The following is a 26677-nucleotide window of genomic DNA, read 5'->3' as shown; positions in this document are numbered from 1 at the left end:
GCTTAGCACAAAGCCTGTGAGAGGGGGAGGCCATTAACCTAGCTTAGCTTAGCACAAAGCCTGTGAGAGGGGGAGGCCATTAACCTAGCTTAGCTTAGCACAAAGCCTGTGAGAGGGGGAGGCCATTAACCTAGCTTAGCTTAGCACAAAGCCTGTGAGAGGGGGAGGCCATTAACCTAGCTTAGCTTAGCACATAGATTGTAAGTGGAGGATTGATCAGCTTTGCTGACTTGAACAAAATGCTGCAATACGAGTCACCGTAATTGTATAGTGATTAACAAGAAAAAAATCACTATTGTCAATTTGGTCTTTATTGTCGACATGTACAATATATATGTTTCATGTTGTTTAAATACTTTTTATGTCAAGGTTGGCTCGCTGACTGTTGCTGAGTCTCCTGGTTACTCACGTTCTCACGCTCGCTCATTGAGGGCCCTTCCATTAACAGATAGAGACTCAGATTCCTTTCACAGGCATTTGAACTCAACATGTACTTCAGAAATCATTAGAAATATATTTCCAGGGTTTTTGCAAAATTTCTTAATTTTTTTTATATCAAAAACAAGAAGTAAAAAAACAAGAAATTACCTTATTTGCTCAAATTATTTAATGTGTAAATGTAAGATCAGTTCCACAAACATTTAAATAAATGGAATTGAAACGATTCTTTGTTTTGCTGATGATCTCAGTAAGATCCTCCAGGATCCCCTGGGGATCCCTGAACCCCAGATTGAGAACCACTGATTAACTCAATTTAAAACTCGGTGAAACTGAAAATCACTTCAATGATTTTTAAATCTACAGTTTGGGTTCAAGCAGCGTTCAGCCAGTCAACATGATGGTCTGGATCCAGTCCAGGAAGTTGCTGACTCGAACGTAAATGCCGTAAAGGTTTTCGTTGGCGCAGCCCTTCCCCCAGCTAACCACGCCAGTCAGGAACCATGTTTTCTTGTAGCGTGTCACCAGAGGCCCACCGCTGTCGCCAGAGCAGGCATCGCGGCCGCCACTCCGCAGCCCAGCACAGAGCATGTTCCTGGTGATGTTGAGCTTGGTGTGGAGGCGGCACTCCTGCAGCGGCACCCTTGGCAGCACCAGGCGCTGGAGGACATTGGCGGCGGAACCCTGCTGCGCCATGCGGCCCCAACCTGACACAGTGGAGTGTCGGATGGTGGCCAGCGTGCGGCTGAAGGAGCTGTTCCTTGCGGGGAGGCAGATGGGTACCACGTAGAGTCCCAGTTTGACAGGGCGGTGAAGCTTCAGCATTGCTAGGTCGCTGTCAGAGCTGGACTGGTTGTAGCTGCTGTGGATCAGGAGTCTGGACACCCGCCGCTTCTGCTCAGTCTTCTCGTCCTCTCTTTGGTCATGTTCACCTTCACAGGGACGATACATTGACATTTCATTCACTTTGGCCCAAAGGCAGCAGCGAATTCCCTCTCTACAACAGCGTCTTACCCACGACGACATGGAAGACGCTCGCCGGTTTGTGCCAAACACAGTGAGCCGCGGTAAGGATCCACTGATCTGAGAGGACGATGGCCCCGCACCGGTACTGGTGATTCTCAGTCAGCAGTGCCTGAACATGGAGGCATCATCATCAACAACAGCCGTTAACCCTCAAGCGCCACCATCTGGACACACGGCTCTCGGGCACATTTGTGAAGGAGCACTTTACCTGCCAGGGACACTGTCCTTTGGGACAGATCTGCCCCTTAACCACCCTGGGGCCGAAGTGAACCAGCATCCGTCCACAGGGGACGGTGTCTAGAGCAGAGAGATGAGAGTCAGCAACGGCATTCTAAAGAACCTGGGCAGAAACCTGCTGTTACATCAAGACTGGAGTCCAAGAGGGAAAAGCTCAGACCCTCAGGCAGGCAGGTGCTGTTGTCCTGATCCAAACGGTACCCTGGAGCACAGAAACAGGAAGTGGACTGATCCGCCTGCTCCCGGCAGAAATGTTCACATCCTCCATTTCTGTAGCGACAACCGTGGGAGGCCAGCCGCACTGCAGCGAAACACATGGAGAACATCAGCAAACATTGAAGTCGTTCTCTGTGGTGGCGTTGACTTCGCCCTTGCCTTTATCACAGTTGTATCCATGGAAACCAGATGGACATTTGCAGATGTAGGTGTTGATCTGGCGAGTACAGGTAGCGCCATTCTTGCAAGGAGCTGACAGGCAGTGATCCACCGCTGAAACAGCCAGAAAGACTTGAGGGAGCATTTGAATTAGTGAGGATTTGTTTGGTGCGGTGCGGCGTTTTACCTGTGTAGGTCTTCCAGAAGGCCTCCTGGAAACAGGCAGGGACACAAGTCAGCAACAGAAAAGACTACCACACAGATACTGACGTGGCTGGTGGGCGTCGGCTGACCAGCTGCTGTGGCAGCTTGAAGATCTCCTTGGCCTCCTCGTAGGAGCATTTCTCCTCCAAACATTCGCGCTCAAGATCGCCTTGCTTCAGCTCCTCCAAAAAATAATTTGCCCGCCGAGTACGATGAAGGAAATCGCTGGCATGAGTTTGGCTCACGAACACGCCTGCATGATAAGCAGAGAAGAAGCGATGGATCCCAGACCCAAAGTGTTGCCTGGGCTACGAAGAGCAAGAATCACAGGTTAGTTTCTGATGATGAATGATAAGATTCCCCCTCTGTACAGAGATTAGGCCCCCTAGTGTCTGACACTGGGAAATGCATGTCTTTGGTGATGACAGAAACTCTACCTGATCAGTAAAAGCTCATTGATCTTTTCAGCGTCTTGATAGACGGCAGTAGCATCTTAGCTAATGGTGTCCACAGCGTCTGAAGTACCAGGTCAGGGTCACATGTTTGACATCCTCAAGGCTGGATTGGAACCGTTTGATACAGGTGAGGTTGTTCTTGAAGCAGGGAAACCAAACAGCCATCGACACAAGTCACTGCCCACTCTGCATTAGCCAGATGCTAACGGTGACTGTGAAGCGCTTGTGTGACGGTAATCTGCCGTTACATTGACTGTTACACCGCTCCGGTTCAACGTTTGGTCTTGGTTGAGTGACTGTTATTGTTGGATAGCAGTTTCAGGTCCTTTCTCAGCAGGGGTCAGTCAAGCTTTCTGATCCCAACTGTTGCTACGCCACACCCTGGAAAGTGACCTTTTAATGGCAACATGCTAACGTCCCTGTAGCCTGCTAACCGTGGGGCTGTCAGAACATTCCAGCCAATAGCCAATGTGGAAGAAAAGATGAAGACAAGGACTGACCTTCAGGAAGCCCAGTGCATGCTGGGATACAAGTGATAAGGAGTCGTAGGAAGAAGAGTCGCTTCGTTTCTCCGCCGAACGCCGCCATGTTTGTTCTGAGCTGATCAAAGGTCAGAACCGAAAACATACAAATGGCGTCACGCACAAATTCTGTTCAGCAACATCCCACCGAGCGCCATGGGAACACAGAGCGTGCTCAGTAGGGCGGACGACATCAGACCAGTTTTATCAGCTGACTGGACTTTTGTCTTTGATCTTGAACCAGGGGCGTCCGCCAGACTTGAGGCCCAAGCATGGGTGGCCCCTGGGGGCCCTTCCCTCTCCCTCCTCACAGTAATGTCAGCTTATTGAGCGGATAAACCACACAGCTGGTGGTTCCGCTGGATCGAGATGAGTCCGACCCGACTGATACCGGACCTGCTTTCATCAGACATTTAGTTCTCAGACAAACCCGCCAAGCGTTTCTTATTCAGCGGCCGATTTCTTGATGTCAGAGCTTCAGGAAAACAGGACAAGGGGTCTCAGAGCTTCTGCCCAGCTGGGGTTTATTCACCAACATCCAAGCTGAACAGAAGAACGACATTCCTTCATCAAAAGAAGAGATTTCATTTGTAAACGGGAAGATGGAGGCGGCTCACGCCGGCTCAGAGCTGCAGGTTTCTCAGGATGTCAGCGTCTCTCAGCTGGTCCTTCCAGTGCTGCGGGATGATGGCGCCCACGTAGGCGCCCCCCGCCCCCAGCAGGGCCCCCAGTGCTGCCCCGCGGTTGCAGTTCTCTCCTGGAGACAAAGACAGATCATCCATCAGCATGATGTCCTGTCCTAGACCGAGAGCGTGACCTCATAAAGATGGCGAGACCACAGTTATGGATGACGGCGTTCTCCGGTCTTCAGTGTCGGTTTCCCTACGAACCTCCACAGTTGGTGTTGGCCAGGATTCCTGCTGCGGGGTCCTCGTGGAACTCGTGAGCCAAGTAGAACAGGCTGGACAGAGCTCCTGCAGGGACACAGAGAACGCCATTAGAGGATCCAGTATGGACACCATCAAAGGTCAGGTGAGGTCGTGGACTCCACCTCTGCTGTAGCAGGCCAGCCCGAGGTGGCCGACGGCGCTCTGGTGGACCTGCAGTCTTTCCTCGGACGACTCAGGAAACCTGAGGAACATGGCAACAGTCTCAACAACCGCCTGCACGCATGCTTCAAATTAAAAGCCTCCGCCGGCTCAGGCTTTTCTTGTCAAACATCAGCAGGGGTCACAGCGAGGAGCCCAGCACTCGGCTGTCCGACGGACGCACCTGGCAGCCTTGCGGCTGAAACCTCGACAGGTGTCCCAGACGCCCAGCATCTTCAGACCGCGCTCGGCCTGCTGCCGGACATCGGCGCCTCCCAGCACGGCGTGCAGTGCCCGAGCGTAGATGGACACACACTCAGGCACATGCGGGTGGGGGTGGGTGAGCTTCACAAACTCGACTGCAGCTGAAACCTGAGGGGGTTAAAGGTCATGAGGTTTACACCCTCCAGGCTTCACATTCCTGTTCAAAACATAAACTCCGATGTGCACTCACAGCTCGCTCCTGATTGGCCGAGGCCGACAGAAGGACGAAGGGCAGGATCATTGGAAGGCAGCCGATGGCGTCCAGCTGGCTGTCGTGGAAGGAGGAGTTCAGTGTGTGCTGCGAGCGTTTCTCTGCAAACGCCAGAATCTGGTCAGCAAAACAAACAAAGATGTGACCTCGTCACGCCATCAGGACAAAGACATCAGGACAAAGACATCAGGACAAAGACATCAGGACAAAGACATCAGGACAAAGACATCAGGCCAGAATTCCAGTTTAGAAAATGTTTCACTTCAGTTCTTTGGAGATGAACGATTCAGTTGTTGATGCGTCCCTGAGAGTTTAACGTCTGACAACGTCGATCGCTGAGTTCCTAAAAGTCAAATCCATTAAATAAATCTAACCCTTCATCAAGTGCCAACAATCACATTTCATCTGAAACGTCAACATGACGTGCTGGACCTCGCTGCTGGACGTCGGCCGTCCTTCCTGCCAGTCAGAGAAGAAGGAGCGATGGAAGGACTCGGCGTAGGTGTCGCCATGTGTGCCAGCCGTGGTCAGGAACTGAACGTAGTCCGCCAGCACAGCAGCTCTGGCGTCTGGGTGCCACGTGTCACTGAAGCCGCCACTGAGGAGTACCTGAGTGGCTCTTAGTGCACAGAGGACATTCAGGGTGTTGTCACCGGCCTGCAGACCTTCAAGACAAGATGCAGGGTGAAGTTAACTCCTGGCGTCTCGGGTCAGAAACCGTCCACACAGACAGAGTTCAGGAGGACGTCGTTACCTTGGTGATAGTGGAACGAGCTGCTGGGCGATTTCCAGAAGCTCAGTTTGTCGTGAAGGATGACGTTTCCCACCACCTCGGGTCTCTGGGTGGCGGGTGACCAGGCGGTCCGACCGCTGCCAGCTGCAACACACCAGAACTCTTAGGACTGAACCTTTAAAAGTCTACCGCCTTCTCTGCATCCTCCAATCACAGCTCTTCAAGTCAAGGGTGGGCGTCTCACCAGGGTTGGACAGGCTCAAGATGCTGGATGGGTGTCTGCTTCGGGGCGCACTGAAGCCCGATATCCAGCCGCCAAAGTCCCTCCTGATGTCGTGGACGTCGTAGTACCAGTGGACAGGCATGGACATGGCGTCGGCCGCACACATGGCCCACAGCGCCTCGCTCACTGACCGCAGCACCTGGGCCATCACACCTGTAGAGGGCACAGGTGCTCACTTCTGACCTTCTAAGTTACGTCACAGGTGGCTGATGTTTAAAGGGGCCGTTCCCTGAGGTCCTAGAGAAAGTCACATGATCAACGTTGCTGCTGCTACGACCACTACAAGCCACTTCCTGGGTTGCGTCCGAATTGCCAAGTGGCAACCTACGACCTACCGCTGCACGGCACAGTTCAGACACCCTGGATTGGTGGTGAAGCACGACCTCTGCTGGCAGAGCACAGATACTGCAAATAGGTAGACAGCACCAACGAAAGCCCCACCTGCTGGCCTGGCTGTGGTACTGCACTCCACTCTGAGCACCTTTCCCTCGTTCTCTATTATTAAGCACATGAACGCACCTTTAGTCATCAACGACTATAAATGTTGGTGTTCATCAGAATGGGAGACTGTTGGTGGCGCTAACTTGGCTTGCAGGTCCACAAGTTTTTAGGGGACGAAGAAGAAGTCCGCGGTGCATTGTGGGCCATAGGTTGCTCCGTAGGATGCACCTGAACCGACCTACAATGTGGGCGTGTTTAGGCTGGAGTTTAGGTTGAAGTAGGTCGCTACTCACGCCAGGTGTGGTTTGGGACAGCCTCCGTCGTAGCAGCAGGTCGTAGGCTGCCACTTGGCAATTCGGACGCAACCCTGGAGAGCCAGGACACAAGTGTGCAGGCTTCACCTGACCCTGAAAGTACGAGTCTGCTCACAGGCTCCGCCTCCTCCGGATGGACACAAAACTTAAATTACACAATCCGGTCGGAACCGGGACGTCGGCTCGCCCGCCTGGTATCAAGTCCACTCCCGGGTCTGTTTTTCCCCTCGAAGTTATAGTGAACGACGCGGACTCAACCGGTACCGGAATTGGCGATCGCCGGCCGTCTTCCTGCAGATGAGCGCACCTGGAGAGCTCTCCTCCAGCGACGAGCACGGCACCTTGCATAAACGTCATCATCACACCGTTACACAACCGCACCGGAAGCTCTCATCAAGTGCCAATCATCTCGGTTGTGTCTTCACGTGAAGTTATGAAAGCAGTCTACGGCGCTTCGCGAGGGTCAGAAAGGGAGACGCTCTTTGGGCGTGATGACCGCTCAGCCTCAGTCTGGTTGGCGGTTTTGGTTCGGGTCCGGGACGGTCCTGGCCCCGCGGAATTTCTTTTAAACTTTATTTTAAGTTGTTAAAAACAGAAACAATGAAGTTACATTTTGATTCATAAACTTAAGAGAAGCTGAAGAGCTTCAAGAGATAAAAACAACGAAGACAGGAGAACAAAGAGAAACCGTCTCTGCGCGTCACTGGTGGTCACGTGACAGGAGTGTAGCACAGCTCCAGGTCCTTCCTCCACCCGTTGATGGGGTGTTGTTGTGTTGATGTTTCGCAATCAAATCGTTCACCAGGAATTCCAAGTTCTCCTTGAACTGAACGCCCACTTTAACACACGTCCAGGCCAAAGGGCGGAGCCTAATTCCTCTGGCTACTCAGGGCTCTGTCAGGAGAACTGGACTTCAGGAGCACAAACACAGCAAACCTGTTCCACCGTTCCAGTGTCACTCAAACCCCCCGTGAAACCTCGTACGTAGGAAGTGCTTCGACAGATGAACGTCACTGATATTGGAAAAGCGACCTCGTCAGCGTCACGAGGGGTCGATGAGGTAAACATCACTTCCTGTCTCGCCTCCTCAGCGCTGTCACCACCAGACGTAGGGACAGTGTTGTTGCGTTGAAACCCTCCTGATGAACTGGTTAGAGAATCGTCGACTACCTCACCTGACTCCTCCCACAGAGCGCTCTCTTTTCTGAAACACTTGAATGCACCACCAGTTCTTGAGTCGTTGTTCTAAAGGAGCTGGAACGTCTTGAACTCCTTTACTGTTCTCTCTCGTTGAGCACCGAAGCTCAGATTTACCACAGAAGTTCTCATGAGTTGGGAAGCGACCAGGTTCACCCATCAGATGAGGAACGGCCCAAACTCCTTCATCCAACCAGGATCCAAAACCAGGACTGAGGACTGGTCAGAGCACATCTGTGGTTCCACAGGGGGGAACCGTGAGGAGCAGAACTGTGTTTCAACTTCAGGTTCCAGTCGAAGAGAACCTGCTGGGGAAAGTCTGACAGTTCCACGGGTGTTCCCCTCCATCATAACCACAGCGCAACAGGAAGTTCCCTCCTCCCATTTTTTAAAAACTGCACTGGGGAACCCAGAAGAACCTTTGAGCCCATCAATGAACTGAGCCGTTTTCATTCTGGAGCTCCGTTCATAACTGAAGCTCCCTCCTCACTCCTCCTGACCACATCAGGTGCTGCCATTTGTTTTTCCAAATAAATCTGAAGCTTATATCGGTTCTAAAGAAGTTGTCGACCTTTGCAGAGGCAGTTGAGTTTCTTGGTCGTTTCCTGGCCCTCGGTGAAAAAAAGGGGGGCCTAATAAAACGCCCGCTTGTCTGCAGTGCTTCTGCAAGACGCAGATCAGGGAATAGTGTTCAATGCTCCTACGGTGGCCGGCGCGTTCAACAAAAGCGAAACGATACTGAATCACATCGAACTCGAATTAGAAATTGGGTTTCAGGAGGGTTGCAGCAGATAAATTTAACAGCCAATAAGAGACCAAAGACAGGGGGGTTTGTGTTGCCATTACCAGATTATTAGTTAGTTTTGAGGGTGTTAACTTTTGCCTGGAAGTAGCAAGCAGCTTGTTCGCAACATGGCTGAATGAACAAGAGCTGGACATCATGTTTAAGTCCAACTTGTTAATGTGGAGCTCAAGCTACTGGTTGAAGCTTCTAATTGTTTCCTTTACAGGTTTGCTTGCAGGCTAGCGCGGAGCTAACGGAGAGCAAACGGAGGAGCTAGCGCGGAGCTAACGGAGGAGCTAGCGCGGAGCAAACGGAGGAGCTAGCGCGGAGCTAACGGAGGAGCTAGCGCGGAGCTAACGGAGGAGCTAGCGCGGAGCAAACAGAGGAGCTAGCGCGGAGCAAACAGAGGAGCTAGCGCGGAGCTAACGGAGGAGCTAGCGCGGAGCAAACGGAGGAGCTAGCGCGGAGCAAACGGAGGAGCTTGCGCTGTAGCTGAATGGAAACTGAGGAAGAGCCGCTCGATCCTCAAGATGTGGGTGAGTATGAAACCCGGACCGGTGGTTCGACATCCTTACATTGTTCGACATCCTTACATTGTTCATGCTGGTCCGGACCAGGTCTGACCAGTGGAACTGACGTCTCGTCGTGTTTTTCCGTGTGACCACCGTGATACTGGCGGTCTCTGGAGTGTCCATGTGGACCTGGTCCTGACTGAGTTCAGTGGGTTCAACTTTTTATATTTAAATGAGCTAGTTGTGTTTTCTAGCACGGGCCAAAGCTTTCTGGGCCGAAGAGAACGTGGACCAGGTCTTTGTCACGGTCTTTGGGTACCTGGACCACCTGCGAAGCGTCCTGAAGACCAACATGGCGACAGACAAAGGTTCCTGGCCTCCTGTTGATTATGTGGCGGCAGGTTGAGCTCCCTGTCTGATGTCTGCGTCTGTGTCTCAGAGCGCGTTCAAGGCTTGAAGCTGCTGGACTGTCTGGATTGGTGGATTCTGGCGCCGCCCACTGGCTCCCAGGTGGTCAAGGTGGTCATTGGTGCAGGTACTGGCACAGGGCACGCTCGGCCGCTGGAGCTCAGGTGACTGGATGATGACATGCTTCTCTATCGTCCTGCTCAGATGATGCCCTGCCAGCAGACCTTCCTCACCCCAGCCCACCATGCCCTGCCTCCCCCTCTCCCACCCCTCACCCCCCTGCTGACAGCCAGGAGCTGCTGCCGCCGCTGGAGCCCGTCCCTCTGCAGTACCTGCTGCACGCCTGCTGCAAGGTAACAGCTCCTCCTCCCACTTCCTGTTGTTGACTTTTCTCGACTTTTCTTATTCATGTCCCTGCCACCCCCCCCCCCAGACCTGCCTGCCCACTTTACCCAGCATGCATCAGTCCCTGCCTCCATTCTGGGCTGAGAACCCGCTAAAGGTGCCACTACTTTGCGGATTCAAGAGGCTGAGCGCCACGCCACAGGTATCACAGGCAGGAGGCGGGGCAGAGCTGGGCGGGTCAGACGGGGAGGAGGAAGAAGCTGGTGACAGTGACATAGTTTACAAGTCCCCGTGTGGGCAGACCCTCCGTAACCATGACGATGTGGTGCGCTTCCTGGTGGTGACAGAGAGCTACGACGTCCTGCAGGTGAGTAGCTTCCTGCTGATCCCTTTGAGTCGCTAGCCCCAGAGATGTGATGTCATAACTTGTTATGATGTCACAAATCCTCCAGGTGAACTTCCTTCCGCCTCATTTCCTCCAGGTTGACTTTTTCAGCTTTAACCCAGCTGTGCAGGTTGACCCCCCAATGGCGGCGGGCCCCCAGCACCCGGAGCTGGACCTGAGCCGAGGCCTGGAGCCCACACCGGTGGAGCTGTGCGCTGCGCCTGGCGACCTCCTGCCTGCTGACTTTCGTTACAGGAAGGAGCGATGGCCGCATGGCTGCTTCCTGAGCCGCGGCAGCACGTTGTTCAATGTCTGCTGCGACTGCACAGATGGTTGCAGCGATGCGCAGCGCTGCGCCTGCATTGCCATGACCAGAGGGGGGCGTCATTACACACACCAGAGACTGACGGAACCGATTGCATCAGGGTGAGTGGACATACTGGTGAGATGACCACGACACTGCAAGACCCCAACTCACCTGACTTCCTGTGTGTGTCAGCGTGTATGAGTGCGGCCCGTGGTGTGGCTGCGACCGCTCTCGCTGTCAGAACCGACTGGTCCAGCGGGGCATCAGAGTTCGCCTGCAGGTCTTCCAGACCGACCACTGCGGCTGGGGCGTGCGTTGCCGCGACGACCTGGACGCCGGGACGTTCATATGTATATTCGCAGGTGAGACAGGAAAAGTTCAGAAAAGTTTTGCAAGTCGTTGGAGCGTCATCGTCGTGATGATGTCGGTTCCACTCTGGCGTCTCCAGGTGTGGTCCTGCAGAGGGTCCAGGGTCCCGCTGAGCCGCCCCCCCCCAAGCTGACGAGAGCGGACCTGCCGTCAGACGACGAGGTGGAGATAGTCACGGAATGGCTGGCGCCGCCAGTGCTGGAGGGGCGTGGCAGCCTGCTGGAAATCCCTCTACCCAAGTCCCCCCCCACCTCGCCACCGCTCCATGTTCCGGTGATCCAGAGACCTGCAGAGGCACCTCACAGAGACAAGGCCCGCCATTGATTATTGATCTCATTCCCAGCTGTTGCCCTGGAACCTTGGAATCCTGACACACGTGTGTGTGTGCGTGTGTGCGTGTGTGTGTGCGTGCGCGGGTGCTTGCTCAGGTGTTGGCAGGAAGGTCAGACTCTCCGTCAGCAGGTACGATGTGAGAACTCAAAGACATTCTGGAAGTAAACAAACAAGATTGACGCGCGTCTTCCATGTTCAGACGACCCGTCTCCAGCACTGGTCTCCATGGCAACAGGCAGCGGCACTGAACTGAACGGCACCGAGACGGAGAACCGAAGGAGTTTAAAGAGGATGATGAATGTGGAGGATGTTTACATGCTGGACGCCAGGAAGGAAGGAAACGTGAGCCGCTTCCTCAACGTGGGTGCATTAGCTGACAGAAGCTACACAGTAGCCGCCAGTCATACTCTGACCTTTGACCCCACCTCTGTTCCCTGCAGCACAGCTGCCAGCCCAACCTCTTCCTCCAGAACGTCTTCACCGACTCCCATGACCTGGACTTCCCTGTCATCGCCTTTTTCACCAGCAGGTGAGTCGATAGGTCTCGCCGCTGTGGGTGGCGGTTTGATGATGATGTGTAACGATGTGTGTCTGTGCATCAGGACGGTAAAGGCAGGAACAGAACTAACCTGGAATTACTCCCACAACACGTGTGGTGCCAAGCTACGCAAACAGGAAGTGCCCTGTTTGTGTGGCAGTGACGGTTGCCGTGGGCGACTTACCATCGAGGAGAACCTGCGGGGAATGTGCGAGGCTGAAAGTTGAGGTGCAACCAACGCTACATGACCCCGCCTCCCCCTTCAGATGGTTATTTTCTATGTTGTTGGAATGAAACTGTTTCAGTTTGTTAAATAAAGTTCAGCTGTTTAGATGAGAAAAACTGTTGGAGATTTGTGTTGCAAAAATGTGACGTCATTGAAATCAGCTCAAGGAAACCTAAGAGAAAATCGTCCGCACTCAGACGTCCGATCTGGAAGTGCGTCACAGGCCGACGACATGGTCAGCTTTTATTCTGAAATCCCGTAACGGAAACGGCCTGTTGTTTATATATCGTTCTTCCGCGTGTGCGGCCGACTCCTGGACGAAGACCGTCATGACCAGCCTCTCTCCGCCCGCGGTCGCGCTCCTCCTCGGCCTCCTTGGGGCTGCGCACAAGCTCCCGCCTCACGACCAGGTGGCCCGGGTCGCCCGCGTCATCGCCCACCAGTGTGACTGGGCCTCCATGGCCACCGTCTCCAGCCACGAGCCCGTGGTCGGCCAGCCCTTCTCCAATGTCTTCTCGGTGAGCGACGGGCCGTCAGGCTCCGGCAGCGGGGTTCCATACCTGTACCTGACCCGCCTGGAGATCTCCGTGCAAGACCTGCAGGTACGCCAAGGTGTGCGAGGAACCTGGGCTCATGACGTCAAGCGTTCCGAACTACATTTAAAACCCCCGTCACCGTCGGCTGTATGAGCCTGAGTCGCTGCGTTCAAAACTCCGTTGACATTTTAGGCTTTTTAAGAACGAGGAGACGCGCGTCGGTGTGTGTGTGTGTTTGGGGGGGGGGGGGGGGGCAGTTGGTTTCCACGTCTCAGAAGCGAAACCTTCCGTCCGATGCTTGATGGCCCGCAACGATCGACAGTTGACCTGGAGTGAATGTCCCGAGTTAAAGAGCGGACTTCTGCTGCTGGGAGGACAAATGCAGCAGTCGAGGCCCAACCATGACTCAGCAGGTTCTCAACAGTGACTCGGCAGTTTTAGAACAGCAGCGTGAGCGTTGATCATGTGATGAGGGGACGTTATCGGTGATCGCAGCAGAGTTGGGGTGTGAGAGGATAGGCGTTTTATGAGACTTCACCACGGATACACAAGAAAGGTCAAAGTAGTCTTGACACATGATGAAGCCACAGGTTTGACACCTGTTCAGGTGTTGCTGTCCTCATGCCACAAACGTTGGAGGCTTCAACTGGTGCTCCTGCAGCTGAATACTGGTGTTCTCTCCTGTCACCTGTCGTGTCCTCTCGTTCTCTCCTGTCACCTGTCGTGTCCTCTCGTTCTCTCCTGTCACCTGTCGTGTCCTCTCGTTCTCTCCTGTCACCTGTCGTGTCCTCTCGTTCTCTCCTGTCACCTGTCGTGTCCTCTCTTGTTCTCTCGCGTCACCTGTAGTGTCCTCTCGTTCTCTCCTGTCACTTGTCGTGTCCTCTCTTGTTCTCTCGTGTCACCTGTCGTGTCCTCTCTTGCTCTCTCGCGTCACTTGTCGTGTCCTCTCTTGTTCTCTCGTGTCACCTGTCGTGTCCTCTCATTCTCTCCTGTCACCTGTCGTGTCCTCTCGTTCTCTCCTGTCACCTGTCGTGTCCTCTCTTGTTCTCTCGCGTCACTTGTCGTGTCCTCTCTTGTTCTCTCGTGTCACCTGTAGTGTCCTCTCTTGTTCTCTTGTGTCACCTGTCGTGTCCCGGTCTGGCTGCAGGTGACCCCGCAGGCATCTCTGTCCATGTCTCTGGCTCAGACGGATTACTGCCGGCAGCAGGGCTTCGACCCTCAGAGTCCTCTCTGTGCTCATATCATCCTGTCTGGATCAGTGCTGGAGGTACACACACACACACACACACACACACACACACACACACACACACACACGATGATGTCAGCACATTCACATGACACCATGCTCCTCAGGTGAACGGGACAGAGCTGAGCTTTGCAAAGAATGCGCTCTTCAGTCGACACCCTGAGATGATTGACTGGCCGTCTGACCACAACTGGTTCTTCGCCAAGTTCAACATCACTCAGGTATGAGGAGGGGCGACCTGGTTACACAGGTGTGTACGTCATCCGCCAATCAAACAGCAGGAAATCTGGCTAATGTCCACCTTCTCCCTCCATGCTGCAGGTGTGGGTGCTGGATTACTTTGGGGGGGTGAAGACCGTCAGTCCGGAAGAATACTTCCAGGCATCACCGAACGGGAAGCACCACTGACGATCAGAGCTGCTGGGTTCTGTAGTCCCACTTCCTCTAGCTGGAGTTCTTTTTTCGCAAATGATGAGGAACCCTCAGGTTTAGTTTTACGTCTGACAGAACAACGATGACATCATGATGGCCACTGGGACAAAATACAAATTCATAATCTGTCAGATCTGTTACCATGACAACAAGCTGACAACTTTTCCAACGCTGGTTTTCTGAATGGACTACAGGAGCTGTCAGAACAGCCTCTCACAGAGCTGGCCTGTTATGAAAGGGGCGGGGCTTAATGTGGGCACGCAAGTGATTGATTCAGTAACTGCTTATTGCCTTAAATCTTTGGCTTGACGTGAAATATTTTGACTTAAAAAAATGGTGATTTGTATCAATAAAGTTTTGGGTTATTAAAAACAAAAAGATGATTGTCTCTCTGTCATTGAATCATCCCTCCATCATCCATCCATCATCCATCCATCATCCATCCATCCATCCATCATCCACCCATCCCTCCCTCCATGTTCCCCTCTTCTCCTGTTCAGGGTGGTGGGGGTGGAGCCTATCCCAGCAGCCTTCCCCCTGGACAGGTCACCAGTCCATGGCAGGGCCAACACATAGAGACAGACAACCATTGGCTCTCCCAGCCACGCCTACGGTCAGTTTAGAGTCTGGATTAACCTGGTCCCTCTTGATGTCTTTGGACTGTGGAGGAAGCTGGAGTACCAGAGAGAACCCAGCAGGAACAGGGAGAACATGGAGACTCACCCAGAAAGACCCCGTGCTGCAGCCGGGGCTCCACCCACAACCTTCTTGCTGGGGGCCACAGGGAGGACCACTGCTCCACCCACAACCTTCTTGCTGGGGGCCACAGGGAGGACCACTGCTCCACCCACAACCTTCTTGCTGGGGGGCCACAGGGAGGACCACTGCTCCACCCACAACCCTCTTGATGGGGGCCACAGGGAGGACCACTGCTCCACCCACAACCCTCTTGATGGGGGCCACAGGGAGGACCACTGCTCCACCCACAACCCTCTTGATGGGGGCCACAGTGAGGACCACTGCTCCACCCACAACCTTCTTGATGGGGGCCACAGGGAGGACCACTGCTCCACCGGGCCGCCTGTGTTGTGAATCACTTAAACTTTCAAACCCTTCCACAGTCCAAGGAGAGCAAAATCCAAGTCAGCTGAGTTTTGGTTTTTGTGTTTGAAGAGCAACATTCAGAGGAAAAGATGAGTTGTGGGTTTGGTAGAGGAGGCGGGGCCATCAGGACTCACGAAGAGCTGCTGAAAGACAGCTCAGTAATAAATGTCACACAGAAACTGAAGACTTCCTCTCCAGTGTGTGTGTGTGTGAGAGAGAGAGAGAGAGCGAGAGAGAGAGAGAGAGCGCAGTGTGGAGGACGTGTGTCACCTGCTTCAACAGCTCTTCACCACTTCCTGTTCCACTTCATCGCCATCATCATCTCGTCGCTGCTGTCGTCGGTTGAGAGCCGTTGAAGATGCAGCTCCAGTGGACCTCGGGCCTCCTGCTTGCCGCCGCCGCCACAGTTCCTCCAGCAGGTCAGAGCCATCAGTCGTCCCTCCAATAGTTGAACATTCTTGCATCATTTTTCTTGTCAGGAAAGTTTGAGTGTGTTGACTGCAGCAGGAAGGAAAGCAGAGGTCTGGTATCCTTCAGTTGAGAGTTGCTTTCTGCTCTCAGAACCTCTCACTTCACTCTAGAATCCCACAAATGGGAAACCGCTCGGCTCAAACTGAGCCCCGGCAGCTGGAGGCGCGGCTGGTGGCGTCCACTGTCCGGTGCGATCAGTCCATGGTCGATGGGATGAACTGGGAAAGTCTCTGTGCGCTCACGAGCCAGTAAAGTCCAGAAGCACCTGAGCTCCCAGACGCGGGCTGGCGAGGTGGCCTCAGCAGGACGAGCGCCAGCTGTGGCGAGGCCCACAGCTCAGGGGACATCAGACTTCCACCCCTGAGGAGAGAAAAGCGGCCTCAGCTGAGGCTTCACGCTGGCGCCCTCGGCGTTGACTGCTGCGGTTTCCTTGAACCCTGGTTAGCTTACAGGCTAGCAGCATTAGCCTGAGGGATGCTTTCACCTCCTGAACACGGGTGCTCAAAGTAAAACTTCAGTTTCGACTTTCCAGCTGAAATATTTTCAACATGTAGCATCTAGCATGTGACACTGGAGGCGGTCATCGCAGGCGTGAGGCTGGTCGAGCCCCACCATCACGTTCACGGTGGGTTCACTTGTTTGACTGCACCGCTGACTGAAGGGTCCACAGTACACAAAAGAACTGAAGTAGAAGTACTTCACTTACTTGGACTTAACATGGAGATTTGGATCAACCCTTTCTTTCTTACATGGGAAGATATTTTTGGCAAGTACACAAACATGTCGTCTTCCATGAGTTTCTGTCTCAAATGTGAGCAAAATGTTGAAAATAAATCAGCTAGAAAATTGAAACCGAGTTTTTCCGCTGGGCTCGTCGCTGAACCGTGCTCAAGGCCGCACTTGGTCCTTCATCACGATTGTTCGCGACATCACATGATCAGGCTCAACCAACACGAGCGAGAATCATCTTCGTCTTCAGGGTTTTAAAGCTTCGACACGAGGAGCTGAACTTCTGTGCTGCTGAATCAGGAAACTTGGGACTGCATCCAGTGGAGGTGTGATGTCATCGGCCTCTTGTGTCCTGGTGGCGCGGAGGATGGAGGCCTTACACCAGACAAACCGCCCGTTCAGGAAGTGCTCCTGTGGCTTCCAGCGCTCAGTGTTTCACACACTCGCTGAAGACTCCACGCCAGTGACAGCAGGGCAGTCACAGCTGGTTGCTATGGCGACTGCTATACTTCAGCATCTTTGTCTGTCAAGTTTGCAAATGTTGGACGACGCGGGGCCTCGGGAGGCCGACGCACGCGCGCTGAAACGTTTCGCAGGTGTTCAGACACAAGTGACACCATTTCATCCAGATGCAGGGTTGCTGGCGCTAAAGCCGGTTGTCCCCGTTGTTTTTTCATGATGATGTCATCATCTTTTTCTCTCTAAATTCGACTGGATGAACCAGACGGCACGTTTGAAGTCGCCACTCGCGTGTTGATGAAGCACGGCAGAAACCAATAAGGTCGTCCGTGTTTCGCTGCTGGAAGCTGAAACTTCAAATTCCTCAAAATGCAGCTGAGCGCCGGCGCGGAGTCTCGCTGAAGCACAGAGTCGTGGTTCATGGTGGGAGGAAGCGATACCATCGACCATCTGATGAAGCACTTCCTGTTGGGTTCATATTATTTATCTCCACACGTGTTAGAATCGTCGGGACCGCCGCTGCCTTACCATGGTGATGTCAGCACAATCTTGTTTTACTTTGATGACATTAAAGTCCCAGGAGTTTTTCTAAACCCACTTCATCTCTTGACCTTTGACCCCTGCAGAAGCGCTGACCATGTATGACCCGCAGCTCTGCTACATCCTGGACGGCTTCCTGGGTCTGTACGGCCTCGTCATCACCGGCATGTTCATCAAAGAGAAGGTGGGTCAGCTGACTGGGGGTCGGCTGCTGGCGCTCGTGCCAGTCAAGGTCATCTAGTCACTCGCCCTCTTTTACTCTCTAGTTCTTCAGAGACGGCGTGAAGGCAGTGGCGGACGACAGCATCTACTCCGTGAGTCCATGTCCACGTTCTCACGCATTAGAGACAAGGGCCAGACTTTTAACACGTGCTCACTTCCGTGTATGTAGCCTGTTACCGTGGTTACACGACTCAGATCAGCCCGTCAGCAATTGAGGTGTTGGCGTTCGAGCCTCGTGGTCAGGTGACATCCCGGCATCTTGAAAAGGTTCAACAACTTGTCAGGAAATAAGAAGAGGTGTGATTGGTTCCTCCTTCAATGTTCTGCATTCACGTCCACGTCCGGACGCTTGGTTTCACGCCAGCAGAACAATTCACCACATCACGTTATTAAATGGTTCTATTCTGTAAAGACAAGAACTCTCCAGAGGAACCGCCATGGCGGACCCGATGTCATGATTCAGGTCTCCGTGGTGTGACGGACGCTCTTGTGTGTGTGTTCAGGATCTGGTTGGTCAGGATGCTGGCGGTGGTTACGCTGCTCTGAAGAAAGGAGACCCTGAGAGAGGACGTGTGAGTGTTCTGTGGGTTCCTGGGTGGGTCTGGTGGAACGCTGTGTTCTGTCAGCGCTGATTCTGACCGTTCTCTTCTGCTCAACAGAACCGCTGGATGAATGAGGACTCTGTCTACACGGTAACGTTGGCTGCGTTGTCTTCTTTGTTGGTTCTGGAAATGTTGCTCAATCCCATCCTGTGGTTCTTCTAGGACTTGAACAAGCGAGGCGATGAATATAAAGAACTTCCTGTGAAAAGAGAGGTGATTTCCTGTTCATGTTGCTCGTAGGAAGCCACTTTGTTGATGGTGGACATTTTAGAATGAGCCATGTTGCTAACGTCACTGCTGATTTTACTCGTAGCGTCAGAGGAGGAATGAACAGGTTTACCAGGTGAGTCCCTCAGCCATCAATCATCCATCACTTCCTGCACGTCATCGTGTCGTCACCGTGCTCCGTGGTCTTGTGGTCGTCAGGGTCTCAGCTCGGCCACCAGAGACACCTACGACGCCCTCAAGATGCAGCCTCTTCCGGCCCACTAAAGGAGTCACGAGCATCCTGAGCTCCGCCACCTTCACGCATCACTTCCGGCCAGCCTCAACGCTAGCCCAGCTAGCTGAGTTAGCCTGTGGTTGGTTAGCTAGCAGGAGGTCACAGATTTTGTTTATTGAAGCTTTGCTCATTGTTATTCATTTATTTTTTTATCTTCATGTTTTTTAATTAATTTTTCAGTATTCGTGTTTGATTTTGCCGTTTTATTTTGAAGTTCCTTATCTTCTGATATTCTCTTGAGAATCTATGCTTTTGATGTATACAAGACTTATTTCTATCTTTTCGGTTTGTAAAAAAAATTAAATAAATCAAGCTGTGTGAATCCATCTCAGAGCAGCTGGATGCCATAGGACAAGTTTCAGACACCAGGTGTGATATTATGTTTTAGTAAATAGTACAAATATAAGTATTTTACTAGTACCGCGACTCTTAGTACTGTACATGAGCTAAGTACTCTACCTATCATGGAAGTCGTGTGTTTTGAACTGAAAGTGGTTTGACACTGTTTTGATGAAGGCGGTTTATTTTGAAAATATGGAGCGGAAGTTGTTCCCCGTTCCTGCGGCCAACCGCTGGATAGCAGGCAGGCGATGAAGCCCGCAGGTCCGCCGTGTGTCTGCGGTGCGTTTGGACGGCAGCTGCCCCGCAACCCCGCCGCTCATCCGCTGCTAAAACGATGCGGCCTCATTAACCGGTAGTGACATATTTGACTCCAGCTTCGTGCTAATTACTGCTGCCTGTTCGCTAGCGGCTAGTCGGCGCTGCTAGCCCCCCCCCCCCCAACAACAACAACAACAACAGCTGCCGCCCGCCTCCCTCACCGGCGGCCTGCGGAGTTTCACCGCCAAACATAAAAGAATAAAAATGGAGACGAACGCGCCGAAGAGACGAGATAACAAGAAGTCCCTCCGCGTGAAGGTGATCAGCCTTGGGAACGCGGAGGTGGGGAAGGTAAGCTTCCGCCAGCATGGATCCCGAGACTGAATGAGTGTGTCGGGGTGGCCGCCCGGTCGGGCTGCGGAGGAGGTTTGTAGGAATCTCAGTGTTAGGGTCGTGATGCTCACACCAGATCCCGCCTAAAGATGACGTATTTTACCGATTCCCTGAACATCCCAGCTGTGTACTACATGTGACAGCCTTCCCAGATGTTCGCTTCGTCTGAGTTGAGTCTCTGCTGACGTTCGGCGGACGTCTCCCTCCCAGCAAATGTTGTGATTCACGTGAGTGGGGCCGTCCTCACTCAGCTGACACCCTTCTGGCATGAGCAGGGAGGTCACGGCCCCTCAGACACGTCACAACTCGGAGGATGAAAGGTCCTGATCGTGCCCATCGTCTCTGTACGTCGCCATATTCCAAATGGTGTAAAAGTCCTTTCCTTCCAGAGCTGCATCATCAAGCGCTACTGCGAGAAGAGGTTTGTCCCCAAGTATCTGGCCACCATCGGGATCGACTACGGGGTCACCAAGTAAGTTCCCAGGCTGAAGAACACTGACGTCAGCCGTGACAGTAGAGGATGGATGGAGCTGCTGTTGGGGTTAGCCTTGTGTGGCATGCTTCAGGTACCCAGCCCTTCCACAACCTGTGTGTGTGTGTGTGTGTGTGTGTGTGTGTGTGGGGTCAGGGTTCAGGTTCGGGACCGAGAAATCAAGGTGAACATCTTCGACATGGCGGGTCATCCCTTCTTCTATGAAGTGAGTTCATGAACCCAGGTACTTCATGATCAGACTGCCTTCGTGGAAAGGTTCCAGCAGGTGGAGCTGTTTAGTCTCTCGTCTCCTTTCCAGGTGCGTAACGAGTTCTACAAGGACAGCCAGGGCGTGCTGCTGGTGTACGACGTGGGCCTGCGTGAGAGCTTCGACGCCCTGGACAGCTGGCTTGGCGAGATGAAGCAGGAGATGGGCTCCCAGGCCAACATGGACAGCATCGTCTTCATCGTCTGCGCCAACAAGGTGGGAGCAACTCTCTGTGGCTGACAAGCAGCGTCTGTTTCCTGGCAACACAGGTGACTTGAGTGTGTCCTCAGGTGGACCTGACCAAGCGGCGAGTGGTGGATGAGGGGGAGGGGCGCCTGTGGGCAGAGTCCCGGGGGTTTCATTACTTTGAGACGTCAGCACAGAGCGGCGAAGGCATCAACGAGATGTTCCAGGTAACCGGGCGGACTTCTGTGTTCCAATACTACCATGATCATAATTATACTACGACTACTTCTACTACTAATACTAATACCACTATTGCTATGGTAATACTACTACTGCTAATACTATACCACGAATACTATGATACTACCACTGATACTAAACAGCTAATACCATGATAATACTACAAATACCACTAATACTATGATACTACTACTAATACTATGATAATACTACGATACTACTAATACCACTAATACTATGATACTAATATTGATACCACTAATACTACGATACTCCTACTAATACCACTAATACTACAGTACATCTACTAATACCACTTGTACTGCGATACATCTACGAATACCACTAATACTACGATACTTCTACTAATACCACTAATACTACAGTACATCTACTAATACCACTTGTACTGCGATACATCTACGAATACCACTAATACTACGATACTTCTACTAATACCACTAATACTACGATACTTCTACTAATACTATGATAATACTACGACACCACTAATACCACTAATACTATGATACTAATATTGATACCACTAATACTACGATACTCCTACTAATACCACTAATACTACAGTACATCTACTAATACCACTTGTACTGCGATACATCTATGAATACCACTAATACTACAATACTTCTACTAATACCACTAATACTACGATACTTCTACTAATACTACTAACACTACGATACTTCTACTAATACCACTAACACTACGATACTACTATCAATACCACTTACACTACGATACTTCTACTAATACCACTTATACTACGATACTTCTACTAATACCACTAATACGACAATACTACTATTAATACCACTTATACTGCGATACTACTACTAATACTACGATACTTCTACTAATAGCACTAATACTACGATACTTCTACTAATACTACTAACACAACGATACTTCTACTAATACCACTAATACTACGATACTACTCCTTATACCACTAACACGACGATACTTCTACTAATACCACTAATACTACGATACTTCTCCTAATACCACTAATACTACGATACTACTCCTTATACCACTAACACTACGATACTTCTACTAATACTACTAATACTACGATACTTCTCCTAATACCACTAACACTATGATACTTCTACTAATACCACTAACACTACGATATTACTCCTAATACCACGAACACTACGATACTACTCCTAATACCACTAACACTACGATACTTCTACTAATACCACTCACACTACGATACTTCCACTAATACCACTAACACTACGATACTTCTACTAATACCACTCACACTACGATACTTCTACTAATACCACTCACACTACGATACTTCCACTAATACCACTAACACTACGATACTTCTACTAATACCACTAACACTACGATACTTCTACTAATACCACTAACACTACGATACTACTCCTAATACCACTAACACTACGATACTTCTACTAATACCACTCATACTACGATACTTCCACTAATACCACTAACACTACGATACTTCTACTAATACCACTAACACTACGATACTTCCACTAATACCACTAACACTACGATACTTCTACTAATACCACTCACACTACGATACTTCCACTAATACCACTCATACTACGATACTTCCACTAATACCACTAACACTACGATACTTCTACTAATACCACTAACACTACGATACTACTCCTAATACCACTAACACTACGATACTACTCCTAATACTACGATACTACTCCTAATACTACGATACTACTCCTAATACCACTAACACTACGATACTTCTACTAATACCACTAACACTACGATACTTCTACTAATACCACTAACACTACGATACTTCTACTAATACCACTAATACTACGATACTACTCCTAATACTACGATACTACTCCTAATACTACGATACTACTCCTAATACCACTAACACTACGATACTTCCACTAATACCACTAACACTACGATACTTCTACCAATACCACTAACACTACGATACTTCTACTAATACCACTAACACTACGATACTTCTACCAATACCACTAACACTACGATACTTCCACTAATACCACTAACACTACGATACTACTCCTAATACCACTAACACTACGATACTACTCCTAATACTATGATACTACTCCTAATACCACTAACACTACGATACTTCTACTAATACCACTAACACTACGATACTACTCCTAATACTACGATACTACTCCTAATACTACGATACTACTCCTAATACCACTAACACTACGATACTTCTACTAATACCACTAACACTACGATACTTCTACTAATACCACTAACACTACGATATTTCTACTAATACCACTAACACTACGATACTTCCACTAATACCACTAACACTACGATACTACTCCTAATACCACTAACACTACGATACTACTCCTAATACTACGATACTACTCCTAATACCACTAACACTACGATACTTCTACTAATACCACTAACACTACGATACTACTCCTAATACCACTAACACTACGATACTACTCCTAATACTACGATACTACTCCTAATACCACTAACACTACGATACTTCTACTAATACCACTAACACTACGATACTTCTACTAATACCACTAACACTACGATACTTCTACTAATACCACTAATACTACGATACTTCTACCAATACCACTAACACTACGATACTTCCACTAATACCACTAACACTACGATACTACTCCTAATACCACTAACACTACGATACTACTCCTAATACTACGATACTACTCCTAATACTATGATACTACTCCTAATACCACTAACACTACGATACTTCTACTAATACCACTAACACTACGATACTACTCCTAATACTACGATACTACTCCTAATACTACGATACTACTCCTAATACCACTAACACTACGATACTTCTACTAATACCACTAACACTACGATACTTCTACTAATACCACTAACACTACGATATTTCTACTAATACCACTAACACTACGATACTTCCACTAATACCACTAACACTACGATACTACTCCTAATACCACTAACACTACGATACTACTCCTAATACTACGATACTACTCCTAATACCACTAACACTACGATACTTCTACTAATACCACTAACACTACGATACTACTCCTAATACCACTAACACTACGATACTACTCCTAATACTACGATACTACTCCTAATACCACTAACACTACGATACTTCTACTAATACCACTAACACTACGATACTTCTACTAATACCACTAACACTACGATACTTCTACTAATACCACTAATACTACGATACTACTCCTAATACTACGATACTACTCCTAATACTACGATACTTCTACTAATACCACTAACACTACGATACTTCCACTAATACCACTAACACTACGATACTTCTACTAATACCACTAACACTACGATACTTCCACTAATACCACTAACACTACGATACTTCCACTAATACCACTAACACTACGATACTTCTACTAATGCCACTAACACTACGATACTTCCACTAATACCACTAACACTACGATACTTCTACTAATGCCACTAACACTACGATACTTCCACTAATACCACTAACACTACGATACTTCCACTAATACCACTAACACTACGATACTTCTACTAATACCACTAACACTACGATACTTCCACTAATACCACTAACACTACGATACTTCCACTAATACCACTAACACTACGATACTTCTACTAATGCCACTAACACTACGATACTTCCACTAATACCACTAACACTACGATACTTCTACCAATACCACTAACACTACGATACTTCTACCAGTACTACTACTCATCAGTTGATGGCGACTGCGGCCAGGCTGGCGAGCAGTCACGGTTGGTGTCTGTCAGCGCTGTCCTGACCAGGAATGTAAATACAGAAATACATGAAATGGATTCAGAGACGCACCAGAGTACTTCTGACTCTACACTGTACCCGTATGTATCGAAGTACTCTGTCTGCCATGTGTGTATCTGTACTTCTGCAGTCCTTCTTCTCCTCCATCACCGACATGTGTGAGAACGGCGGCAAGCGTCCGGTGTCGGAGGTCAGCGTGGGCTTCACCAAAGAGCAGGCGGACACCATCCGACGCATCCGCAACAGCAAGGACTCCTGGGACATGCTGGGCGTCAAACCGGGAGCCACGCGGTGAGTCAGGTCCTGGGGTCAAAGGTCAAGCCCTATGTGTAGGAACAACTGTTGACAAGCTGCTTTCCCTCCTGCTTATTTACAGGGAGGAAGTCAACAAGGCGTACAGGAAGTTGGCGGTGCTGCTGCACCCGGACAAATGTGTGGCGCCCGGCAGCGAGGATGCGTTCAAGGCAGTGGTGAACGCCCGCACCTCACTGTTGAAGAACATCAAATAACACGCCACACAGACTGAAGCACCGCCACGACTCGTTTGTTTATTTATTTACGTATGAGATGTCGCATTTTGTGTGCCATGTCGCTGTTCGCCAACCCTACGAGTGACTTTAATGCCCCAAGCAGGACCTTCCAACATGGCGGTGGGTGAGATCAGGTACGGAGGATGATGAGCGCCGTGTAGACACGTTTAGATTCAAGTCAGCTGACCAGGACTGTCAGCATTAAGGGGAAAGAAAGTTGAAACAAAAAGAGGAAGAATGTGGTCATGTGATCAGCTGAGCAGGTCCGACGCCGGCCCAGGACGTGAGTCGCTCAGAACGACAGAAAAGAACTTGGAGGGTAACCCGACAAGCAAAAGCTGAATGGTCACGAAGGCCGTCGTCATCCTCCGTACAGCCGCATGGGGCTGCTGCTGACATCAGCGGAGCGGCAGGTCAAAGGTCAGCGTTCCCCGCCAGTCATGTGACCAACTCTAATGAATTACTATTAAATGTGATGTCAATTCTGCTGCATGTTTGATATGAAATGGCAATCACAGGTCGCCAGCCTTCCTCCCTCCTCCTGTGACATCACCAGCCCACAGCTGATTGGTTGAAAGGCTTCCTATCGACACGTTTGTCCTCCATATTTGAACGAGTGTTCTAGTGTGTAAAGGCGCCATCGCCATGTTGCCCTTGTTTCCGTCATGTGATTTTACGTCCGACTCAGAGGGAATCGGCTCTTTTAGAGGGTTTTATTTAATGAATGTTCAAGTCTGCTAACAGACCACATTTCCCATCAGCCCTGCGGCGATGACATCATGGCGATGTTGGTAAGTGAACTGATCCTGCAGATTTGATGGAGTGATTCTCTAAAAGAATGAAATCAAGAACAAGTGAATAAACGCTCGTGAGTCTACCCAACACCTGCTGACCGCCGAATCACAGCGCCCAGCGTCAGACACGCCGGCCAGGCGTCAGACCTCATGACTCCTGTCGAGAACATCTGATGATGCGTTTCCTGTTTACACACAAAGAGATTGGGAGCAGCCGGAAAATTAAATTTCCCACCTCATCAGCGAGGACGCCAAGTCACATGACTGAAGTATGTGAAGCGTGACGCCAAGGTTCCATGCGGTTCTGCTGCTCCTGGACGTTCTAGCAGTGTTCTGAAAGAATAAAAACACCAAGTCACCTCAGACTCTGATTCATGATGGTTGGTTGGCGGGTGTCGGGGGCGGGGCCATGACCTCAGACAGACACAGAAAATTGTAGGAAGGGCGCTGAGAAGTTAAGTAGTCAGAACATGAGGG

At 50.5% G+C, this 26677-nt stretch overlaps 6 protein-coding genes across 24 annotated transcripts; 4 read left to right on the top strand and 2 right to left on the bottom strand.

Moving 5' to 3' along the window:
* Positions 1-150: 150 nt before the first annotated feature.
* f7l (coagulation factor VII, like) lies at positions 151-3614 on the bottom strand. 2 transcript variants are annotated; one of them, XM_086202669.1, is made up of 8 exons: positions 3236-3614; positions 2370-2533; positions 2264-2288; positions 2077-2208; positions 1862-2002; positions 1673-1761; positions 1453-1573; positions 151-1370 (listed from the first exon to the last, which is right to left on the bottom strand). In XM_086202669.1, exons 1-8 carry the CDS (start codon positions 3360-3362, stop codon positions 823-825), a joined length of 1347 nt encoding a protein of 448 aa, XP_086058795.1. In that variant the 5' UTR covers positions 3363-3614; the 3' UTR covers positions 151-822. The 2 variants fall into 2 exon arrangements, with proteins under 2 accessions (XP_086058795.1, XP_086058796.1); XM_086202670.1 differs by having other exon boundaries at positions 275-1370; positions 2077-2190.
* setdb2 (SET domain bifurcated histone lysine methyltransferase 2) lies at positions 2477-12114 on the top strand. 6 transcript variants are annotated; one of them, XM_086202633.1, is made up of 13 exons: positions 2477-2610; positions 8798-9107; positions 9338-9451; positions 9523-9618; positions 9696-9844; positions 9925-10203; positions 10319-10647; positions 10721-10890; positions 10977-11209; positions 11326-11359; positions 11430-11590; positions 11671-11759; positions 11833-12114. In XM_086202633.1, the coding sequence occupies exons 2-13, from the start codon at positions 9068-9070 to the stop codon at positions 11993-11995; spliced, it is 1857 nt and encodes a 618-aa protein (XP_086058759.1). In that variant the 5' UTR covers positions 2477-2610; positions 8798-9067; the 3' UTR covers positions 11996-12114. The 6 variants fall into 6 exon arrangements, with proteins under 6 accessions (XP_086058759.1, XP_086058758.1, XP_086058754.1 ...); XM_086202632.1 differs by lacking the exon at positions 2477-2610 and adding an exon at positions 6456-7650; XM_086202628.1 differs by lacking the exon at positions 2477-2610 and adding an exon at positions 6456-8295.
* Positions 3757-9671, bottom strand: LOC147272896 (uncharacterized). Of its 12 annotated transcripts, none has more exons than XM_086202660.1 (9): positions 9165-9671; positions 5797-5988; positions 5574-5696; positions 5252-5484; positions 4799-4936; positions 4529-4716; positions 4308-4387; positions 4147-4230; positions 3757-4013 (listed from the first exon to the last, which is right to left on the bottom strand). In XM_086202660.1, the coding sequence occupies exons 2-9, from the start codon at positions 5981-5983 to the stop codon at positions 3880-3882; spliced, it is 1167 nt and encodes a 388-aa protein (XP_086058786.1). In that variant the 5' UTR covers positions 5984-5988; positions 9165-9671; the 3' UTR covers positions 3757-3879. The 12 variants fall into 12 exon arrangements, with proteins under 12 accessions (XP_086058786.1, XP_086058789.1, XP_086058791.1 ...); XM_086202663.1 differs by having other exon boundaries at positions 9403-9671; XM_086202665.1 differs by lacking the exon at positions 9165-9671 and adding an exon at positions 7279-8842.
* Positions 12115-12253: 139 nt separating the features above from the next.
* Positions 12254-14589, top strand: creg1 (cellular repressor of E1A-stimulated genes 1). The gene is made up of 4 exons (XM_086202682.1): positions 12254-12596; positions 13678-13797; positions 13887-14000; positions 14101-14589. Exons 1-4 carry the CDS (start codon positions 12324-12326, stop codon positions 14185-14187), a joined length of 594 nt encoding a protein of 197 aa, XP_086058808.1. The 5' UTR covers positions 12254-12323; the 3' UTR covers positions 14188-14589.
* Positions 14590-15502: 913 nt separating this feature from the next.
* On the top strand, positions 15503-19166 carry cd247 (CD247 molecule). 2 transcript variants are annotated; one of them, XM_086202687.1, is made up of 8 exons: positions 15506-15734; positions 17601-17698; positions 17781-17828; positions 18240-18308; positions 18396-18428; positions 18501-18551; positions 18652-18681; positions 18765-19166. In XM_086202687.1, the coding sequence occupies exons 1-8, from the start codon at positions 15674-15676 to the stop codon at positions 18828-18830; spliced, it is 456 nt and encodes a 151-aa protein (XP_086058813.1). In that variant the 5' UTR covers positions 15506-15673; the 3' UTR covers positions 18831-19166. The 2 variants fall into 2 exon arrangements, with proteins under 2 accessions (XP_086058814.1, XP_086058813.1); XM_086202688.1 differs by lacking the exon at positions 17781-17828 and having other exon boundaries at positions 15503-15734.
* Positions 19167-19381: 215 nt separating this feature from the next.
* Positions 19382-26553, top strand: dnajc27 (DnaJ (Hsp40) homolog, subfamily C, member 27). Its single transcript, XM_086202677.1, has 7 exons — positions 19382-19791; positions 20223-20305; positions 20462-20531; positions 20625-20789; positions 20864-20986; positions 25007-25167; positions 25253-26553. The coding sequence occupies exons 1-7, from the start codon at positions 19705-19707 to the stop codon at positions 25383-25385; spliced, it is 822 nt and encodes a 273-aa protein (XP_086058803.1). The 5' UTR covers positions 19382-19704; the 3' UTR covers positions 25386-26553.
* Positions 26554-26677: the final 124 nt, after the last annotated feature.

This window comes from Aulostomus chinensis, chromosome 1 (assembly GCF_037954235.1).
Source record: "Aulostomus chinensis isolate RoL2024-O1b breed Wild chromosome 1, RoL_Achi_v1.0, whole genome shotgun sequence".
Taxonomy (NCBI): Eukaryota; Metazoa; Chordata; class Actinopteri; order Syngnathiformes; family Aulostomidae; genus Aulostomus; species Aulostomus chinensis.
This window is presented reverse-complemented; position numbering and strand designations above follow the sequence as displayed.

Excerpts from the sequence above, each read along its gene's own strand:
- f7l (XM_086202669.1), bottom strand. The coding sequence starts at position 3,362 with ATGTTTTCGGTTCTGACCTTTGATCAGCTCAGAACAAACATGGCGGCG. Across the intron at positions 2,534-3,235 it reads ATGCACTGGGCTTCCTGAAG|GCGTGTTCGTGAGCCAAACT; the intron begins GTCAGTCCTTGT and ends CTTATCATGCAG. Across the intron at positions 2,209-2,263 it reads CTTCTGGAAGACCTACACAG|TCTTTCTGGCTGTTTCAGCG; the intron begins GTAAAACGCCGC and ends TGCTCCCTCAAG.
- cd247 (XM_086202687.1), top strand. The coding sequence starts at position 15,674 with ATGCAGCTCCAGTGGACCTCGGGCCTCCTGCTTGCCGCCGCCGCCACA. Across the intron at positions 18,309-18,395 it reads GAGACCCTGAGAGAGGACGT|AACCGCTGGATGAATGAGGA; the intron begins GTGAGTGTTCTG and ends TCTGCTCAACAG. Across the intron at positions 18,429-18,500 it reads ATGAGGACTCTGTCTACACG|GACTTGAACAAGCGAGGCGA; the intron begins GTAACGTTGGCT and ends TGGTTCTTCTAG.
- setdb2 (XM_086202633.1), top strand. The coding sequence starts at position 9,068 with ATGGAAACTGAGGAAGAGCCGCTCGATCCTCAAGATGTGG. Across the intron at positions 10,891-10,976 it reads GTTCATATGTATATTCGCAG|GTGTGGTCCTGCAGAGGGTC; the intron begins GTGAGACAGGAA and ends TGGCGTCTCCAG. Across the intron at positions 11,591-11,670 it reads ACGTGAGCCGCTTCCTCAAC|CACAGCTGCCAGCCCAACCT; the intron begins GTGGGTGCATTA and ends TGTTCCCTGCAG.
- creg1 (XM_086202682.1), top strand. The coding sequence starts at position 12,324 with ATGACCAGCCTCTCTCCGCCCGCGGTCGCGCTCCTCCTCGGCCTCCTT. Across the intron at positions 12,597-13,677 it reads TCTCCGTGCAAGACCTGCAG|GTGACCCCGCAGGCATCTCT; the intron begins GTACGCCAAGGT and ends GTCTGGCTGCAG. Across the intron at positions 14,001-14,100 it reads CCAAGTTCAACATCACTCAG|GTGTGGGTGCTGGATTACTT; the intron begins GTATGAGGAGGG and ends TCCATGCTGCAG.
- LOC147272896 (XM_086202654.1), bottom strand. The coding sequence starts at position 6,950 with ATGATGACGTTTATGCAAGGTGCCGTGCTCGTCGCTGGAGGAGAGCTC. Across the intron at positions 5,697-5,796 it reads CTTGAGCCTGTCCAACCCTG|CTGGCAGCGGTCGGACCGCC; the intron begins GTGAGACGCCCA and ends GGTGTGTTGCAG. Across the intron at positions 4,014-4,146 it reads GGCCAACACCAACTGTGGAG|GAGAGAACTGCAACCGCGGG; the intron begins GTTCGTAGGGAA and ends CTTTGTCTCCAG.
- dnajc27 (XM_086202677.1), top strand. The coding sequence starts at position 19,705 with ATGGAGACGAACGCGCCGAAGAGACGAGATAACAAGAAGTCCCTCCGC. Across the intron at positions 20,532-20,624 it reads GTCATCCCTTCTTCTATGAA|GTGCGTAACGAGTTCTACAA; the intron begins GTGAGTTCATGA and ends TCTCCTTTCCAG. Across the intron at positions 20,790-20,863 it reads TCATCGTCTGCGCCAACAAG|GTGGACCTGACCAAGCGGCG; the intron begins GTGGGAGCAACT and ends GTGTGTCCTCAG.